General features: G+C 41.1%; 1 protein-coding gene across 1 annotated transcript in view; it reads left to right on the plus strand.

Annotated features, from left to right (window-relative positions):
• Nucleotides 1-80: 80 nt before the first annotated feature.
• The window catches only part of ST8SIA6 (ST8 alpha-N-acetyl-neuraminide alpha-2,8-sialyltransferase 6), a 133898-nt gene continuing 114329 nt past the window's right edge, over nucleotides 81-19649 (plus strand). Inside the window, exons 1-2 of the mRNA XM_029236363.1 lie at nucleotides 81-181; nucleotides 667-765. Of these exons, the coding sequence (XP_029092196.1) occupies nucleotides 81-181; nucleotides 667-765 (200 nt within the window). The remainder of the gene's footprint in view (nucleotides 182-666; nucleotides 766-19649) is intronic.

Here is a 19649-nt window from a genome sequence, read left to right on the forward strand (position 1 = left end):
GCCGCCCGGGCTGCGCTTCGCCGGGGCGGCGGCGGCGGCGGCGGCGGCGGCGGCGGCTGCGGCTGCGCCCGTGGCTCAGGATGCGGCCGGGAGGCGCGCTGCTCGCCCTGCTCGCCAGCCTCCTGCTGCTGCTGCTGCTGCGCCTGCTCTGGTGCTCGACCGACGCGCCCGCCCGCCCCAGGTAACCCACCGTCGCGCTCCGGCCGCCCCTCCGCGCGTCCCGGGGGGGCCCCGGCCGCCCCCTGCCCCCGTTCCTCTCGGGCGCGCGGACTTTTAGCCGCTGCGACGACGAGCCGACGGGCAGCGGCGGCCTGAAGGTGGGGCGGGACGGGGGCGTCCGGGAGGCGGCCTGGGTGAGTGGCGGGTATCGGAGAGGCGACGCTAGCCGCGGTCAGGCACCGGCTGGGGCGCCGGGGGACCGGTCAGGGCGGAGAGGGAGCTGCGGCACCGGACCTGCCGTCGGGTTTCCCGTCGGTCACTCGGGCTTTCCCGGCGGGTCCGCGCTTTCCCTTTCTTCCCGCCCCGAGCCTCTTCGCAAACTCCGGGGTTTGGGAGCTGCGCCGGGAGCCAGGGCGCGCGAGGATGTCCCGGCCGCTGGGCTGCGACCGCGAGGCCGAGCCTGCCAGCCAACTGCTCCCCAACTTAGTTTGCTTCCCGGCTGTGCAGGTTCTTGGTGGAGGAAAGCAGGGAGGCCATCCACGGCACCCGCGCCGCGCCGAGGACGCCCGGGAACCCAACGACCCGGACCCCGCGCACCACGAACAGGTACCCGCAGCGCCGGGCGGCCGGAAGGAGGGGGCTCCGCGGCCGCGGCTCGGGGATGGGGCGCGGCTGCACCAAGGGGCTCGCTTCGAGTTGTCTGGTTGGGACCACACGATTGAGTGGATTTGAGAGAGAGAGAGAGAGGATGTGTGTGCCTACGCGCGCGTGTAACTCTCACACTCCCTCAACCTCCCCTGTAAAGCCTGTCCCTCGATGTGGATGTTCTTCGAACCAAGGGAGATACGAAAGCAGCTGCACTTTGAAAAAAATGGGTGCTGAGTTCACCTCGCGATAATGGTGTGCTGGAAACCTCGAGAAGCAGCTCAGCCTGTCTCTCGAGAGGTTTGGTTGGTTTGCTTTGTGTCTTTATGCTTTCAAGTGCACTGGTGTAAGGTTCACGTTTGGGAGCGTGGAATTCTGTGCTCAGTGTTGAGAATGTTTTTGTCCTTACTGAATGGAGACAGATTTTTTCTTCATCACTCCTAGGAGTATTTATCCATGTGCAATAATTATTTGGGTTTTATCTTTTCTTTTTAACCTGTCGTAAAAGTAATCCATTCTTAGTGCAGAAAGTTAGATGATATGAGAAATGGATTTAAAAATATTCACTCGGAGTCCCACCACCCAGAGATCATATTAAGGTTTTGGTTTATATTCTTACAGGAGTTTTTCCCATGTACATGTATTTGTGAAATATACTTAAGATTGTACATTGTATTTTGTTCTGCCTTTTTTTCCCTAAAAAATCAGACATATATGTGTTATTACAATGTTTTTTTTGCAAAACATTGCTTTTAATTGTTGCTTAATTCATAGTATGAATGTGCCATAATCTATATAACTTTTTATTTTTGGACACTTAGATTATTTCCTGTTTTGCTTTGTTTACTATTAATAATTCTATGAAGTATATCCTTGTATGTAAATCTGTCTGCATTTTCAGTTCTCCGAGGTGGATTGATAGAAGTTGAATGATTAGATCAAAGAGTATGTACATTTTAGGTACTGAATACATTTGGCCAGTTGCTTCCTGGATGGGTTGAATCAGTTTACATTTTCACCAGCAGGATCTACTGCTTTGAGCCTCAGCCTTGCTACTATTTTTGCTTCTTTTAATAAACTTATTTATTTTATTTATTTCTTTTTTGCTGCATTGGGTCTTCGTTGCTGCCCGCGGGCTTTCTCTTGTTGCGGTGAGTGGGGGCTACTCTTTGTTGCAGTGTGCAGGCTTCTCATTGCGGTGGCTTCTCCCCTTGCAGAGCACGGGCTCTAGGCGTGCGGGCTTCGGTAGTTGTGGCTCATGGGCTCTAGAGCACAGGCTCAGTAGTTGTGGCGCACGGGCTTAGTTGCTGTGCGGCATGTGGGATCTTCCCGAATCAGGGCTTGAACCCATGTCCCCTGCATTGGCAGGCGGATTCTTAACCACTGCGCCACCAGGGAAGTCCCTGTTTTTCCCATTTTGTATACTGTCTCTTTTCCTCTATGTCTTGTGAATCCCTTTTCCCCTATGTATCTTTCTGTGTATTCTTGGATCTTGGACCATCTTAATTTTCTGACTGCATGACTTAAGGCTCTGGTGTAGTTCCTGCATGACCATCAGAAGGGTTTGGGGGATCCCAGAAGGAATCTTGAAGTACAGCACGACATTGCCTTCTGCAGCCTCCTACTGGAATCTCACAGTGTATCAGGGGCACTGAGAGATCCTGGGGTAACAAAGCTTTAGAGAAAAATATTAGCCTGTACTTTTACTTTATGCAGGGTTGTGTATTATAGGTAGTAGTTTTCCAATGAATTGGGGAGCTTTGCATCTTTTTCCAAGTCCTGGTACTGTTATACATTCTGGTGTTGTCCCTTGGGAAGACTTAGAAAGAATGTACTAATTAAATTATCTGGTCATAGGCCTTTTTGGAGGTAATTCTTGGATGAATTTTTCAGCTTCTCTTGGCGTACTTCTTTCTACTTGGCATACTTCTTGAGCTAATACAGGTAATTCATATTTTTTTCGGAATGTGGTCCATTTTCTTAAGGTTTTTAATTTTGTATCATTCTGTTGTATTTTTCAAAACTTGTCTTTTGATCTACTTTATATCCCCTTTATCATTTATGATTGATTATTTATGTGGCAGGGATACAAATTTTAATCCATACCACTCGGTTGTGTAGAGAAATTATAATTTTGATTTTTCTGTAGCTGGTCCGATCTTCTTCCAAGAGCCCCAGCTGTAGGTAGAAGGTATAAGTAATAGTATAATAATAATACTAAAAGCAATAAGGATAGGCAGCACTTACTGAATGCTTATTGTGGACACTGGTATAAGTCCTTTACATTTATTAGCTCGCTTAATCTTCAAAAAATACTAAGAGAAACTCTTAAGATCCTCACTTTACCGATGAGGAAATAGGCACAGGCAGATGGAGTCAACTGCCCAAAGTCACGGAGTTGACAAACTGTGGACCCAGGAGTCAGACCCAGGCCATGTGGATCCAGAATCCCACACTCTTAATCTCCCTGCTGTGTAGTCTTCCACAGGTGCTGGGCAAGATGGAGCGTGTGTGTGTGTCCAGGTTAAAGCTTAGTCAGATGTGCCAACTTAAGCAACTCTTTCTGGTATGTTTATTCTCTCTGGGAGCAAATGCTCACTCTTTCAGATTGTTTCCACCATCTTTTCTGACTTTCAGATGATACCCAGATCTAAGGGGGGAGAGGGGCTGAGGTGCGGTGGTAGAGTTAAGCGGTGGGGTTCATGATCATGGTATCCTTTGACCCTCTGCTCTCCAAGGGGATGTTGTCCATTTCCCGTCTGCTGGGTGGTGATAGCCAGCAATGGAAGCTGCCGTTTGTGGCTCATTCTTCTCCCTCAGGCCTTCCACCTGCTGGTACTCTCCACTGTCTTGGTCTCACCTGAGCTCCCATTAATGCTACATGTCAGGGATCCGCTGAAGATTCTCTTTTAGTTCCATCCTGAGTTGTCCTCTGCAACATTTGCTACAATGCTACCTCACCCAGCTCTAGCTGGCTAGTTCCAGCCAGTCTGCCCACTATTTTGGGGCCCTATCTAAACATACACGGACCAAGGCTGGTTCAGGAAACTTAAGTATCAGGACCTCCCTCTATTTGCCCCACAAAGTGGATGTGACCCTGTGTTAAGTTAGTTTCACGGTGGAACACTGCCCAAGAAGTGATCTTTTTCTAGAGTCCTAACTGGGGGAGGAGACAAAGCCCCATCTACCCTTGTTGTTACCCTCACCTTTCTCCAAGCCAAAGCTCTCTCTTTTCTTTCTTTCTCCTCTTTCCATCTTTGCTCTAGGCTGGAAATGTGCAGGCTTCCCCTGCATCATAGTTTTTTTTTGTCCTGACTCAAACCTGAGCCTTAAGGGTGCATTGTGGGGACTGGGATTTAAAAAAAAAAAAAATTGGGAAAGCTCCAGGAGCTGAGTCTTGCAGGTAAGGTAGGTAATGTGCTAAAGAGGCATAATGGGAGGAATTTAGAGAATCTTTTCTTGGGGCTGTAGCAAATCCTATTTCGCTTGTCCAAAGCTGAATATCACCTTATTCTTTCTCTTTGCATTCTTTTAGGAAAAAGGCTTTATCTCTTTATACTCCTCCAAAGAATGCTTCAAAATAACTAGGGAAAAGTCATGTCAAAGTCAGAAAGACAAAAGAGAAAAATATACTAGCAATTCTCAAAATATGACCCCATCACAATGGATTGTTTCTCTTTCTAGTAAACTTTGTCAATATGCATCATTGGTTTGTTTGTTTTTCAGACAAACAGCTCTTGGATTTTATTTCTCACTTCTGATGTATGTCCATGTTTTATTTCCTTTATGTGTTTTTTTTTTTGTGGTTTGTTTTTTTTTCTTTGTGTTTTTTTAATCTTAAAATATCATTCCTTTTTTTCCAACTTAATGTTTTGAGGTGAATGCTTCATTTATCGATTTTTCCCTTTTTCTTTATAACAACAATATTTAATACTATGCATTTTCCTTTGAATGCAGCTTTGCACCTGTTCTATAAATTTGGATACATAGTGTTTTGGTTTTTAAAAATATATTCTAAATTATTTATAATTACATTAGAACATTTTAGTTTTACGTCCATAGTTCTTTAGGAAAGTAGTCTCCCCCACCCCCAGAGTTATCAGTTTTAACTTCCTTCAAGAACTTTTCCTTTGCATTCACAGCTTGTCTGTTTGGTGCAAGAGGCCTAGCTTTCAGCCTGTCTTTTAGGAGAGTACTTGTAAATTTCCAAGTGGTTGGAATTTTTTTCTTAAATATTAATTTAATATGTGTTATTAAATAATATTAATTTCATTTTTGATTATAAAAGACACCAAATAAAATCCTGCCATAATGTTGTAAGTGAGCTCCCAAATATTCAGTCATTAGACATGAGAGATTGGATTATTGTGACATTAATGACATGGCCAGAGCAAGTAACTATCTGGCTTGGAATTCCAGGGTCCCTCCATGGGAATTATCTAGGTCTCAGTTATGGTTTGCCATCTTTTAGTGGCAGTGTCCATTTTGGCTTTAATATCCACGGTGATGATTCAGGATCCTGTGGCTGGCTGGGACTTTCTGGATAGAAGCCACTGTTCTTTGAAGGTCCTGCTGAGTTGGTGCCTCTTTCACTGGCCCGTCTGGAAGGACTGGACTACAAGTCCACCAGAGTTGTGGGAATCCCACTTGCACTTCTCTGCTTTCCTAGAGAGGCTCGCCTGCTATTTCCATTAATGACCTTTCTTTCCATTCCCTGTGACCCTTTCTCCCTGCAGTAGAACTTGATTTGTCTCTCTTGAGAACTGGGGTTCAGTAAAGGGCAGACATCAAAAGTCAGTCATGTTATATCCCAACTCATATTATTGTAGGGAGCATTACTGCAGAGATGTTATTGTATGTTTTTAGATGAACACACTGAAAAGGAAAACCACCTGTCATTTCAATGTTGAAAAAAATGCTAGTGTTCATATTTTCAGTAATTTTATATGTACATATCTAGTAATTTTGCTATGCATATTTTGGTATGGATTAGTAACTTTTTTTTAACAACATCTGAGCTTTTCTTAATGTCATTAGTATTCTTCTGCAACATAATTTTTAGAGCATGGTGTTTGAACGTATGCACATACTGTAATTTATTTATTCTTCCCTTTGGTCACTTCAGTTGTTTATTATTTTTGATTTTGATGTGTATTCTAATATGAACAAATTTATAGCCTTACACACAATCTTGATTATTCAGATAAATTCCTAGAAGTGGAGGGGCTTGATCAAAGAATATGTGAAAATGTTAAAATGTTGCTATGACTTGTCCAACAACAATAGTTGTTCCAATTTATTCTTTTGTAAGCAGTATATGAGAGTGACCATTGTCTCAAATTCTTGCCAGTTCTGTGCATTAGAGTTTCTTTTCACTTTTTAAAATTTCATACTCAAGAATAGTATTTCACTGTTGTCTTAATATGTGTTTATTCGTTTACCATTGTGTTTAATTTTTAAGATGTTTGTTGACCATTTACATCTTCTTTTAAATATTTTATTGTTTAAAATTTTTTTTAAATTGAAGTATAGTTGATTTATAAAGTTGTGCCAATCTCTGCTATTCAGTAAAGTGACTCAGTTTTACACATATAGACATTCTTTTTTAAATATCTTTTCCATTATAGTTTATCCCACTAGATTGGATATATTGATAGTTCCCTGTGCTATACAGTAGGACCCTGTTGTTTATCCATTCTAAATGTAATAGTTTGCATCTAGCAACCCCAAATTCCCAGCTCATCCCTCTCCCCACCCCCACCCGTGGCAACCACAAGTCTGTTCTTTATGTCTATGATTCTGTTTCTGTTTCGTAGATAGGTTCATTTGTGCCATATTTTAGATTCCACATATAAGTGATATCATATGGTATTTATCTTTCTCTTTCTGATTTACTTCATTTAGTATGAGACTCTGTAGCTGCATCCATGTTGCTGCAAATGGCATTATTTTGTTCTTTTTTTATGGCTGAGTAATATTCCATTGTATATATGTACTGCATCTTCTTTATCCATTCATCTGTCGATGGACACTTAGGTTGCTTCTGTGTCTTAGCTATTATGAATAGTGCTGCCATGAACATAGGGGTGCATGTATCTTTTTGAATTATAATTTTGTCTGGGTATATGCCCAGGAGTGGGATTGCTGGATCATATGGTAAATCTATTTTTAGTTTTCTGAAGAACATACTGTTCTCCATAGTGGCCGCACCAACTTACTTACATTCCCACCAACAGTGTAGGAGGGTTCCCTTTTCTCCACACCCTCTTCATCTCTTTTTAAATTGGCTCTTCATAGCCTTGTCTATTTTACTATAAAGGTATTCTAGTTACTTGTTGATTTACAAGAGGTTTATAAGCATCAAAAGTATCAAACTTTTATTTATCTTGCATTTAAATTGGCTTTCTAATATAGTTAACATTTAATTATGTCTGTGGTTATTTAATCTGTAGAAGTTTTCAACTTTTCTGTATTCGTGTCACTTATACCTACTTTTTATTGTCAGTTCTGCTTTTGAATTGATTATTGATACATTTGGTACCCTGAAATAAGTGGACATCTCTCATTTTAAAATATTTAAATCTTTCCTCCTTCTAGAACTTCCTTTAGCACATGGCAAAAGGGGTGGGCTTTTTTATTAAGTTACTATTATTCTATTATATACTTTCTCCTTTGAAAATGACTATTTTTAAAATTTGAATTAAACGATTGCTTACAAATCTAAAAATACCATTTAGATTCTCTTTTCCGTGGTTGACATTTGTCTCTAAATGATCCTCTCCTCATTTCTTTAGTTCTTTGTTTCCATTCCTTTCTTGGTCAGTTGGCATGTCTTCTTTCTTCTAATAGTTTTAGCTTTGGAATGTGGATAGTAGTGTTTCTGAAACTTCAGATATTTAAGAATTCAATTCTTATTTTTCATCCATGAGTCGTGAATTATTGCATCACAACTCCACTTTTTAAACATTTTCATCTTAAAACTTTTGTAAGATGTTCCTCTATTTTCTGGCTGTTAGGACTCTGAGAGAGAAATGAAGGTAATATTATTTCTTCAAAAGTAACCTATTTGATTGTTTTACTGGATCCTGTCAGGATTTTTTCTTAAACTGAAAATTTTAAAAATTCACAGTGCTATCTATGTCTTTGCAACTACCTCTTTTGATTAATTTCGTGTATAAGCATTTTTAATCCACTGACCAGGTTATTTTTAAATTTAAAAAATTGTGTAGTATACCTTTGATTATTCGATGTGTTCCACAGAGTCTGCTTTTATTTTGAGAAGACAGTCTTCACTTCCTATCTTCTGTCACTATACGTCTTACCCACCATCCCTGTCCCATGCAAACAACTTCATTTCTCTTTCTGAGTCTGCTTTTCTCTTTGTCCTTTTCCTCTGCTCTCTGGTATGGCTTCTCAAATTTGTCCTCTACATTCCTGAATTATTTTTCTCTTCGTGTCAATTCTGTTTTGCCCTGTCTAAAACAGTATATCTATTACATTTTTAGATGTTACAATTTTTTCCTTCTTCCAGCCTGCTTCTTATCAACTCAGGTTATATTTTAGAAAGCATCTAAGTCACATTTTAAACCCCACCTTCCATTTCTTCATATTTTCTTGTATATTCTTGAGAGCATGAAGCAAATGCTTTCTAAAGGTTTCTTCTGTTTCTTATAGTAAATGTTTTTCTGAAGTATGATTTTTCTCTGCATCTTAAGAATAATGTTCCATCCCTAAGTTAGAGAATCTTTTAATAAGATTTATAACTTGGGAGGCTTTTTTTACATATGTTAATTTATTTATTGCATGCAATAGAACTGATGAGGTAGGTATTATTCTAATTCCTATTTTTTTTAACTGAACTATAGTTGATTTATAATATTGTGTTAGTTTCAGGTATATAGTAAAGTGATTCAGATATATATATATATCTTTTAAGATTCTTTTCCATTATAGGTTATTACAAGGTATTGAATATAGTTTCCTGTGCTGTACATTAAATCCTTGTTGTTTATCTGTTTTATATATAGTGGTGTGTATCTGTTAATGCCATACTCCTAATTTATCCTTCCTGGGGGGCTTGCTTTTTAATTTATATATCCCCAAATGAGGAGTACTTTCTCTGGCCTTGTGCTCATCAGAAAGAATGCCTTAGAACTCCTAGTGGCTCCCACCAAGGGCTGAAAGATCCTGCTTCTTAGAGCGTCCACCAGATGAGAGACTGAGCCATTTAGCCCTTAAACAAATGTCTGATTTTTTAAAAATTTGAATTGAAAAACAAATCTGGCAAAATACAGGTAACATAAATTTTACTAATTTGACTTTTTAAATACTGGACCTTAAAGCTATCTCTTGCTCCCATGTCTTGACCTCATGACTGTCAAAAAGTGTGTATATTCCTGAGTGGTCCTAATCAACCTGGGCTTCTGCGGCTGCCAGGGATGGTGGGTGACATATGTCACCAGAAATCCAGAAATGGCCAGGCTCCTGGGGCTCTCCCCATATCTGCCACCCCCTTCACGTTCCAGGGTGTGTGAGATGGCTGATTCCCTTTCTATCCCCTTCCATTCCCTCAGTGCTGCTTTATAAATGATACGATATGATATGGAAATGATATGGTAATGATACGGTATAGTATGATATGATGTGGTGTGGAATGATGTGATATGGTATGGTATGATAGGGTATGGTATAATATGGTAATGATATGGTATGTTATGGTAATGATATAATATATGGTATAGTACGATATGCTATGATATGATGGTGGTATAATCTCAAGAGGCTGTAGAGAGACAGCAGTGCATAAGCAGTGGTACAGCAGCACCCAAACCAGCTTCTGCTACCTCAGGAAGCAGGTCCTTCCTGTGTGGGAGCAGCCACCTGATTTTGTGGTTGGGGCAGGCTCTCCATGCTCAGGTATATAAAGATAGGCAGTGGGAGGAAGATCAAAACTGCTCTAATTTTTTTTCTCCCTAGACCTGCTCTGTTTCAGGGGTGAAAATTTACATCAGCTGCTGGTAATTTCTCCATGTGATGCCCTATTACTAATAACATTTCCTCTCCCAACCTGACACATTTCTAAAGCAGCTACCTGTTGCCATCAAAATGTGTGGCTGTCATTTTGTGTAGACTTGTGTACTTCCGTAAGAGTGTAAATAGTCTGGAAGAGGGAGAATCAGGCCTTGCTGACTCGCTCCTGTCACACTGGGCTCATAACTGCGAGCTTCAGAAAATTCAAGATGAGCGTGAACTAGACGTTGTAAAACAAGGCTGTAGAGCTACACATAACTCTGGAACAGCTGATTTTCACCCTTTTACCCCTTTCCTCTGCACCCCGCCCTCCAAGTAGATGAAGGCTATTAAATTTTACTTTTGAGAATTGGTATCTTTGCTTCTTTGCTTTTAGAAGTAATGGTACTCTGTGTGTCCTGATTTTGAAAATTCAGTATGTTTTAAAGTTGCTTGGAGTCTGCTTGCTGGGTTCATTTGAAATGAGGCTTTACGTCTTGCATTCCCCTCCTTCCCTACTTCCCAATCCTATGTGTTAGTTGCAGCTCTTCTTTTAAAGGTATACAGGGGGTTCTCCTCCGTTTCGGCACTTCTGGTGTTCCCTGTTTGAAAATGGATGTATGGTGCTTCCCAGATTGACTTTTTTTCAGTCCCTTCGTTCCCTGGTGCCTGTGTCATGTCTTTGGCTGCTCTGGTCTGGTGTAAGCTGCAGGGCACAATTGTCCAGGGGGAGGCAACCCAGAGAGAGGGCTTCAGAACACAGCCTTTAGTCCCTGCCAGGCTTCTGTGGGCACATTGACATGCGGACAGCAAAGCCAGGATGAACCTGCAAGACATGAAGAAATGTTCTGCTCTTTCCTTTGCTTTGTAGGGTAAGTGGACAGGGGATCAGGAGTTAGGAAGAAATGGCGTGTGATTGGCCCAACTCTCACTTCAGAGGTGGTTGGAGATGGAATTTAATTTTCTGTTTCATATCACTCCATTGCCTGCTTGACAGGGCCTCTCTTCACCAAGCGCCGGGGTGTTTCTTTCAAGACTTCAGAGCTGACATTAGGCAGTCAGCAGACAATACTGTTTGCACCCGGTGGTTCCATTGCAATGTAAATCAAGGTGGCGTTAGCGCTGTCTGGACTTGTGTATTAATTCACTGTGCCCTTCATAGACATATTCCTTGAACCAGCAGGCATTAGGATGAAACAACAGAAAAAAAGCCTGACTGCCTGGGGAAGGAATAAAGTTTGCTTGTTTTTTTTTTTTCAGGAGTTATAGAGAAGCACAAACATTTTGAAGGATTAGGTGCTAACAGAGGAAATATTGAGAGGTGAGGCTAGGACGCAGCAGAAGGGATGTGACGAGAAGAAAAGGAAATAAATATATCTCCTCATCTGCCAGGAGAAGTTACTCTTTTTAGAGCCACTAGAAGAAGCTGCTCTGTGGTTTCAGGGTGCAAATGGTTCTGCGACCTCTCATTTGGGTGCCGAAAAAGAGGCTCTTTAAAGAGCAATCGATGCTTTGAGTAAACTTTAGGGAAGTGTTCTTGCATCCTGGTATCTTGTTTCATGTCTCCTTTTGCCATTAAGAAGATGGTTATGGCTTTAGTATACTTATCTGTACTCAGTAAGAGAGTTAGCTTATCCAGGGCAGTTAAATCTATCTTGTCTGTACTTTAAGATTTAAAAAACTTTATTTTGTTCCACGAAGTACTAAGAATACATGCTGTAGATAATCAGTCAGTAATTTCTTGGGAACAGTCATATCCATGGGCATATTATTTCTAAAGATAATTTTATAGGGCATAACCTGAGCTTCTGAAATTATTGAAGAATAATTTCCATTATCTTGTTAGTTACAGTTCTTAGTTCTAAAAGCACTAGAATTCTCTAACACATAATTTTTAAACTGTGGTATTCCAAAAAACTAAGGTTGTAGGTTTTAAAGACCATTAATTTTGAAATTGATTAAAATCTCTCACTGGTTCCTGGACTCTTAGTTGGATTCAAGTGGTACCCTCACGTGCTGTCTCGGGAGGATATACTCAATATTCCATATATTCTTTTTGAGATTATACCTCATTATTCCCTTACTCTGTGGGATATAATGTGTGATCCAAAATTTTGTGCCTGGCGTGTATTTTTTTATAGCATATGTGCTACTTTGTTATTTCAGGGGAACATCCGTATTTTACATGTTTATATTTGTCACCATAGCTTTACTATTTGCACATTAAGTTTGTGGGCACATCTTTGTGTTTCTGATTTGGGAGTTTATCCAATACTCCCTGTTTATTTTGGGGTTGCAAAATACTCATGTTTTCCATGTCTGGGGAATTTTATTCATGAGATAGATTGAAGTTCGGTGAGGTCTGTGTCTTGTCTGTTTCTTTCACCACAGTTATCTGGAACCCCCAGTGTGTTAGGATTTGAGTCCTCTTGCCTTGTGTCAGTAGTGGTACTAGGATTTTGAAGGTACACGTTACCATGTTGCATTGCAAGAGAGCCATTTAACGAGCTTCCCTTGGTAAAATACCAATGTTAGCAAAACCTGATTTATAATTGTGTGGTTGTGTGTGATTATATCAAATCAAATGTTGTAATTGGAGGATGGATTAAAACTGGAGGGTTGAAAACTCATATCTGCAATCATTTCTTAAAGGGAGAACATATTGATACATTAACAAAGAATTTGAATAAGTAGACGGGAACTTTTATGATACTTGTACTCTTAGGAGAATGTTTTTCTAATAAAAAATTTAGAGATTAGTGATCATTTATCTCTGAAGTCCATCATAGAACTGCTGCTTCTGTGGGGTTTTGAGAACTCTTTGAAAATTCACAGAGCATTGGAAACTTTTCACAGAAATGTAACTTTAGGTAAATAATGATTTAAAAAAATGCATGGCCAAAGCAAAGATTTAGTGTTCCTCATATTTATGCTGGACTGCTGATGGAAGATCCTTTTAAACCAAGATGCATGTTCTAAGCTAGAAGGTCGCCACCTAAAAATGGATTGTAGAGTGTATTAAGTACTCATGTATGTGAACCATAGGCTGGTTTCTTAGTAAAGCTCTAGCAATCTGAAAAAAGTGTAGATTTTACAGAATTTTGAACACTATAGAATTTCCTCCATTTTTCTCAAGAGTGGTGACAATAAGACATGTATCACGTTTCAAAGATTGTTTTATGTCATCTTTACTATAAAAACGATAAAAATCAGTAGAGGGCTGGTGTTTGGGGTAGTTTCAAATGTGGAACTTTCAGGGTTTTTTTTTATAAATGTAATTAATTTTGTAAATGTAATTTAGAAATCTATGAATTTTATTCAGTGTAACAGATTCTTTAAAATGAAACATTTAAATTAATTAACAAGTTTAGAGGTGGGACTTCCAGATGGTGGAGTGAGGATAGTGTCTACAGGCCCCTGGATCTCTACATGCAAAAAAATGAGTTTAGACTCTTACCTGACACCGTACACATAAAATTAACTCGGCATGGGTCATAGCCTTAAGAGCTAAAACCATAAAGCTTCTAGAAGAAAACAGAAAATTTTCGTGGCCTCGGATTAGGTAGAGTTCTTAGATACAATACCCGAAGGAAAAAATTGATAAATTATATTTTATCAAATTAAAAGCTTTTGTGCTTCCACATACACCGCTAAGAATATTAAAAAGATAACCCACAGATTGGGAGAAAATATTTGTAAATTGTATATCCAATAAAAGATTTGTATGCAGACTATATCAAGAGCTCTCACAAGAAGACAACTCAATTTAAAAATGGGCAGAGGATTTGAATAGACATTTCACCAAAGAAGATATACAGATGATAGAAATGGCCAATAAACATATTAAAAAAATGGTTAACATCTTCAGTCATTAGGGAAATACAGATCAAAACCACAGTGAGGTCTCCACTTCACACCTTTTGTGATGGCTCTTCTAGTAGTTCCACCATGAGTGGGGCAGCTCCCTCCTGAAGCTCATGACAGTGGTCCTTGTTATGACCCAAGAAAGGTTTATTACACAAAGTGGGATGTCCCGAGGTGGGGGAGGGGAGGATGGCTCTCCGGGAAAAGTTCAGGAACAGAGAGAAAGAGAGGGAGAGAATAACGAGTACACAGGAGCTTTGTAGACGCCTTATCAGTCAACAGATAATCCTAAGACCTTGAAGCAATTTCCATTTGAGGAATTATTACAAGAGTGACTAAAAATCAGTATGCCTTTGGCTCCAGGAATTGTAATTTCTCATTTTTTCTTATTATGAAAGCCATGAGCTTTGCCATCCTGAGTCCTGTAGCAATCCCTCATTCAAATTGCCATAATCAGTGGAGCCAGATCTGACCTGCTGTTGAAGAATGTTGGTGCTGGGAACAAAGTTAAGATCTTTCTTTCCTCATAGAAAGATGCACACAGTGACAGGGAATGTTGACCCTGTGTTTTACAGTTGAACATACGTAAATGTGTGTCTGTTATACCACAGAGTATGATGAGACCCACTGTTATAGTTTAAAGGAAGGCACCAAGACATCTGTTTCCTACAAAGGGGGACCTGTAGTTAGCTAACCTTTAAAAAGGTCATATCGGGGACAGGGGAGGCAGCAGTCTTTGGCAGACAGCTTTCTTAAGGCGTATAGAATAGTCTGTTTAGGGGGGAAGGTCCCTCATTTTCAACAGGTCCCATTTTTTAATCTGTCTTCATCTAGGCTCCAGGTTTGAGAAAGGATGGCAGAATGGGCAGGTGTTATTAAGTGGGAAAGGGAATTCTCCTTGGGTTTAATAGATCTGTAGGTGAGTAGTGTTCTCTTTTATGGCTAGAATGAGGAGAAGAGGGACCCTTGTTATGTTTTGGTAGGATGTCATAAGACTTAAAAGTCAAGAGTTCCAGGTAACTATGGCAGAGGGCAAAAGAGATTTATTTGGGAGACCACTGTCCATTTTGTAATATCATGAGGGTGTCTTTGAATAGGTCATATGTCTCTTTATTAGGGCTCTTTATTAGGACTGCTGCCTGTAGACAATAGGAAGAATGGAATTCCCAGTGATGCCTGTTTTAAGACCCATGACTACACTGAGTGAGTAGCGTGTACCCCGATCAGAGTGGATAATATCTGGGGCCCAAAGGGAACTAACAGAGTTTTGGTGAGACCTGCAGTAGCATACTGGGAAGGATAAACCCAAAGTGGGCCCACGTAAGTATCAATCACTGTGAGGCCATAGTGACTTATGCCCACAAACCGGGGCAACAGCTCAATACCATCAATTTGATAATGAATGAAGGGACGTTTGCTCCTTTGGTATAATCCTCGTTGGCCACGATGCCAGGACAGAACAAGCCACAGAAATCGCATTGGGAGGCTAAAGTTTTGGTTACAGCCAGTGGCATTGGGATACCATGGTGTTTGATACCATGTTTAAGAATCCAAGGTCCACAATGACTGGGCCCTTAGAGCCAAGGAAATGGGAGTGCTATATGAGTTTACTTAATAAATGTGAGCAAGTTGGTAGCTATGGCATTAAAGTGAGCCTTTTCCATGGGACCTTTAGAATGAGCTGAGTCATGGGAGACTTTAATGTAGTATATTAAAGCAACAGTATATTCCCGGTGTGGAAGGCCCCATAGGGAATAATCCTGAATATGAAATCTAGTTTGTGCTTGTTGGTTAGACCAAACAGTGGACCCATTAGCTACCACCAAGGAGTCTGTAAAAATATGGACAATAAACATACATTTATTGAGGGACTCCTCCAGTGCCCATGTGACTGACCTTGTAGCCCATCCTTTATCTACCATGTCTTGGCAGTGGGATGGAAAGAAGTAACTCTCTGGTGGATTCACATGGGATGGTGGTGCTCTTGTCCATAAAATAAATGGATTCCCTTTCTCCTGGACTCAGGGGACCTTGCAAGTGGCCTGTGGGGCCAGGTGAGGGGCCATCTTTCTCGGGCAAGGAGACTCCAGAAAGCATGAGAATGAGTGTGTAGAGTTTCCACAGTAAAGAAGCCACCAGATGCCACTGGTGGCATTGTTAGCTGGGTGGCTTTTGGGGTGGCCTCCAGGGCCTGTCATTGGGGTGACCTCCATTCAGATTGACCTGATTTTCTTGTGATTGCCTAAATAGATCTTAATGAAATGAGTAGATGGGATGTATGTTGCTTCCAGAATCTAAATAGGCAAGTAGATGTTGGGCTTGAGAGGCCGGGAAGTAGCGTTATTGACTGGAAATGGTTTGGAGCAGCCTTCTGGGGACCAAATGACGCCCCCAAATTAAACTGAGGTGGTAGAGTCTTGGATCTTTTGGGGTGCGGTGACCCAACTGTGGTTAGTCAAAATCTGGACCACAGTTTGAATGTCTTGTGCAGTAACTTCATGAGTTTCTGGCCTCGGTAGAATATTGGCAGTCAAAGGCCATAGCTGGTGTTTGAGAACAGAGCAAACCCATGAAGGTCCTGTCTGCATACATGGTGGGGACATATATATATATATATATATATATATATTTTTTTTTTTTTGGCTACACCCTGCAGCATGTGGGATCTTACTTCCCCGACTAGGGATTGAACCTGTGCCCCTTGCAGTGGAATCGTGGAGTCTTAACCTCTGGACCACCAGGAAAGTCCCCCATGGTGGGGATATTGATGTAGCCCACAGGTAATTGAGTGAGGGTATGTCGGGGCACCTCATAGATAGATGCAAATTGCGACTGTGAAGCTGGAGAAATGGGGACAGAATAAACTATATTAGTGAGATCAGTAACTCTGGGGATCTACCTCACAGAGGGTATCCTACCACCCCTCTACCCACCGATGATATTTATAAACTTTCTTGCCTAAGGAGTCTTACTCTCAATTGTCGGGATTTGAGTTTTCACCCTGGGGCTTCTCTTTAGTGCAGAATTAATTTGTGAATTTTCCTTTTTAGGGTTTAATAAGGCTGTGACATGTTGAAATGCTAGAGCATTAAGAAGGATTCATAGTCTCTGTCGATGACCTTTAAGAATGCATTAGGTTTTTGTTTTTTGTTTTTTGGGTCTTTAGGAGGTGAGAAGATAAAGCTGGTTAACATTTGAGTTTTAGCTCCTGGATGCCAAGGGCGAGTCCCTCTGTGCCCCTGAAGGTCAGGATCTTTATGGCAAAATCAGGGGCAGGAACAGCTGCAGATGTACTTGGTGTTCTGAGTGTTCTAATTAACCATTTCCCATCAGGGAATGAGCCTCAACAGGCCACAGAGGGATAGCTCTGCATCCCAGCTCACCTGGGGGCCCCCCACGGGCTCACTGGGGCAATGGTGGGGGTGGAATCAGCGAGCACCATCACAGTTGTGCTGGAGGCGACAGACGCAGGTGGGAGATGTGACTTGGAGACTGCTGGCACTAGCCAGTGAACAGTGGAAGTGCAAGTGCTACGACTTTGAAAAGAGTTTGAGGGGGACCTTTGAGATGGCAGAGGAGTAAGACGAGGAGATCATCACCTTCCTCCCCACAAATACATCAGAAATACACCTACATGTGGAACAGCTCCTACAGAATATCTACTGAACGCTGGCAGAAGACCTCAGACTTCCCAAAAGGCAAGAAACTCCCCACGTACCTGGCTGTGTGGCTGAGAAGGTCTTGGTGCTCTGGCCGGGTGTCAGGCCTGAACCTCGGAGGTGGAAGAGCCACGTTCAGGACATTGGACCACAAGAGACCTCCCAGCCCCATGTAATATCAATTGGCGAGAGCTCTTCTAGAGATCTCCGTCTCACCGCTAAGACCCAGCTCCACTCAATGGCCAGCAAGCTACAGTGCTGGACACCCCATGCCAAACAACTAGCAAGACAGGAATACAACCCCACCCATTGGCAGAGAGGCTGCCTAAAATCATAATAAGTTCACAGGCATGCCAAAACACACCACCGGACACGGTCCTGCCCACCAGAAAGACAAGATCCAGCCTCATCCACCAGAACACAGGCGTCAGTCCTCTCCACCAGGAAGCCTACACAAAGTGAACCAATCTTACCTACTGGGGTCAGACACCAAAAACAACAGGGACTATGAACCTGCAGCCTGCGAAAAGGAGATCCCAAACACAGTAAGTTAAGCAAAATGAGAAGACAGAGAAACACACAGCGGATGAAGGAGCAAGGTAAAAACCCATCAGACCAAACAAATGAAGAGGAAATAGGCAGTCTACCTGAAAAAGAATTCAGAGTCATGATAGTAAAGATGATGCAAAATCTTGGAAATAGAATGGAGAAAATACAAGAAAAGTTTAACAAGAACCTAGAAGAACTAAAGAGCAAACAAACAATGATGAACCACACAATGAATGAAATTAAAAATACTCTAGATGGGATCAATAGCAGAATAACTGAGGCAGAAGAACGGTTAAGTGACCTGGAGGATAAAATAGTGGAAATAACTACCACAGATCAGAATAAAGAAAAATGAATGAAAAGAATTGAGGACAGTCTCTGGGACAACATTAAACGCACCACGATTCGAATTGTAGGAGTCCCAGAAGAAGAATAGAAAAAGAAAGGGACTGAGAAAATATTTGAAGAGATTATAGTTGAAAAATTCCCTGATATGGGAAAGGAAGTAGTCAATCAGGTCCAGGAAGCGCAGAGAGCCCCATACAGGGTAAATCCAAGGAGAAACACGCCAAGACACATATTAATCAAACTATCAAAAATTAAATACAAAGAAAAAATATTAAAAGCAGCAAGGGAAAAACAACAACATACAAGGGAATCCCCATAAGGTTAACAGCTGATCTTTCAGCAGAAACTCTGCAAGCCAGAAGGGGGTGGCAGGACATATTTAAAGTGATGAAAGGGAAAAACCTACAACCAAGATTACTGTACCCAGCAAGGATCTCATTTAGATTCGACGGAGAAATTAAAACCTTTACAGACAAGCAAAACTAAGAGAATTCAGCACCACCAAAGCAGCTTTACAACAAATGCTAAAGGAACTTCTATAGGCAGGAAACACAAGAGAAGGAAAAGACCTGCAATAACAAACCTAAAACAATTAAGAAAATGGTACTAGGAGCATATACATTGATAATTACCTTAAATGTAAATGGATTAAATGCTCCAACCAAAAGACATAGACTGGCTGAATGGATCCCAAAACAAGACCTGTATATATGCTGTCTACAAGAGACCCACTTCAGACCTAGGGACAAATACAGACTGAAAATGAGGGGATGGAAAAAGATATTCCAAGCAAATGGAAATCAAAAGAAAGGTGGAGTAGCAATTCTCCTATCAGACAAAATAGACTTTAAAATAAAGACTATTACAAGAGACAAAGAAGGACACTACATAATGATCAAGGGATCAATCCAAGAAGAAGGTATAACAATTGTAAATATTTATGCACCCAACATAGGAGCACCTCAATACATAAGGCAAACGCTAACAGCCATAAAAGGGGAAATTGACGGTAACACAATCATAGTAGGGGACTTTAACACCCCACTTTCACCAATGGACAGATCATCCAAAGTGAAAATAAATAAGGAAACACAAGCTTTAAATGACACATTAAACAAGATGGACTTAATTGATATTTATAGGACATTCCATCCAAAAACAGCAGATTACAGTTTCTTCTCAAGTGCTCATGGAACATTCTCCAGGATAGATCATATCTTGGGTCACAAATCAAGCCTTGGTAAATTTAAGAAAATTGAAATCGTATCAAGAATCTTTTCCAACCACAATGCTATGAGACTAGATATCAATTACAGGAAATAATCTGTTAAAAATACAAACACATGGAGGCTAAACAATACAGTAGTAAATAACCAAGAGATCACTGAAGAAATCAAAGAGGAAATCAAAATATAG

The sequence above is a fragment of the Monodon monoceros genome, unplaced genomic scaffold (genome assembly GCF_005190385.1).
Source record: "Monodon monoceros isolate NGI ecotype Baffin Bay Population unplaced genomic scaffold, NGI_Narwhal_1 Super_Scaffold_21, whole genome shotgun sequence".
Lineage (NCBI taxonomy): Eukaryota > Metazoa > Chordata > Mammalia > Artiodactyla > Monodontidae > Monodon > Monodon monoceros.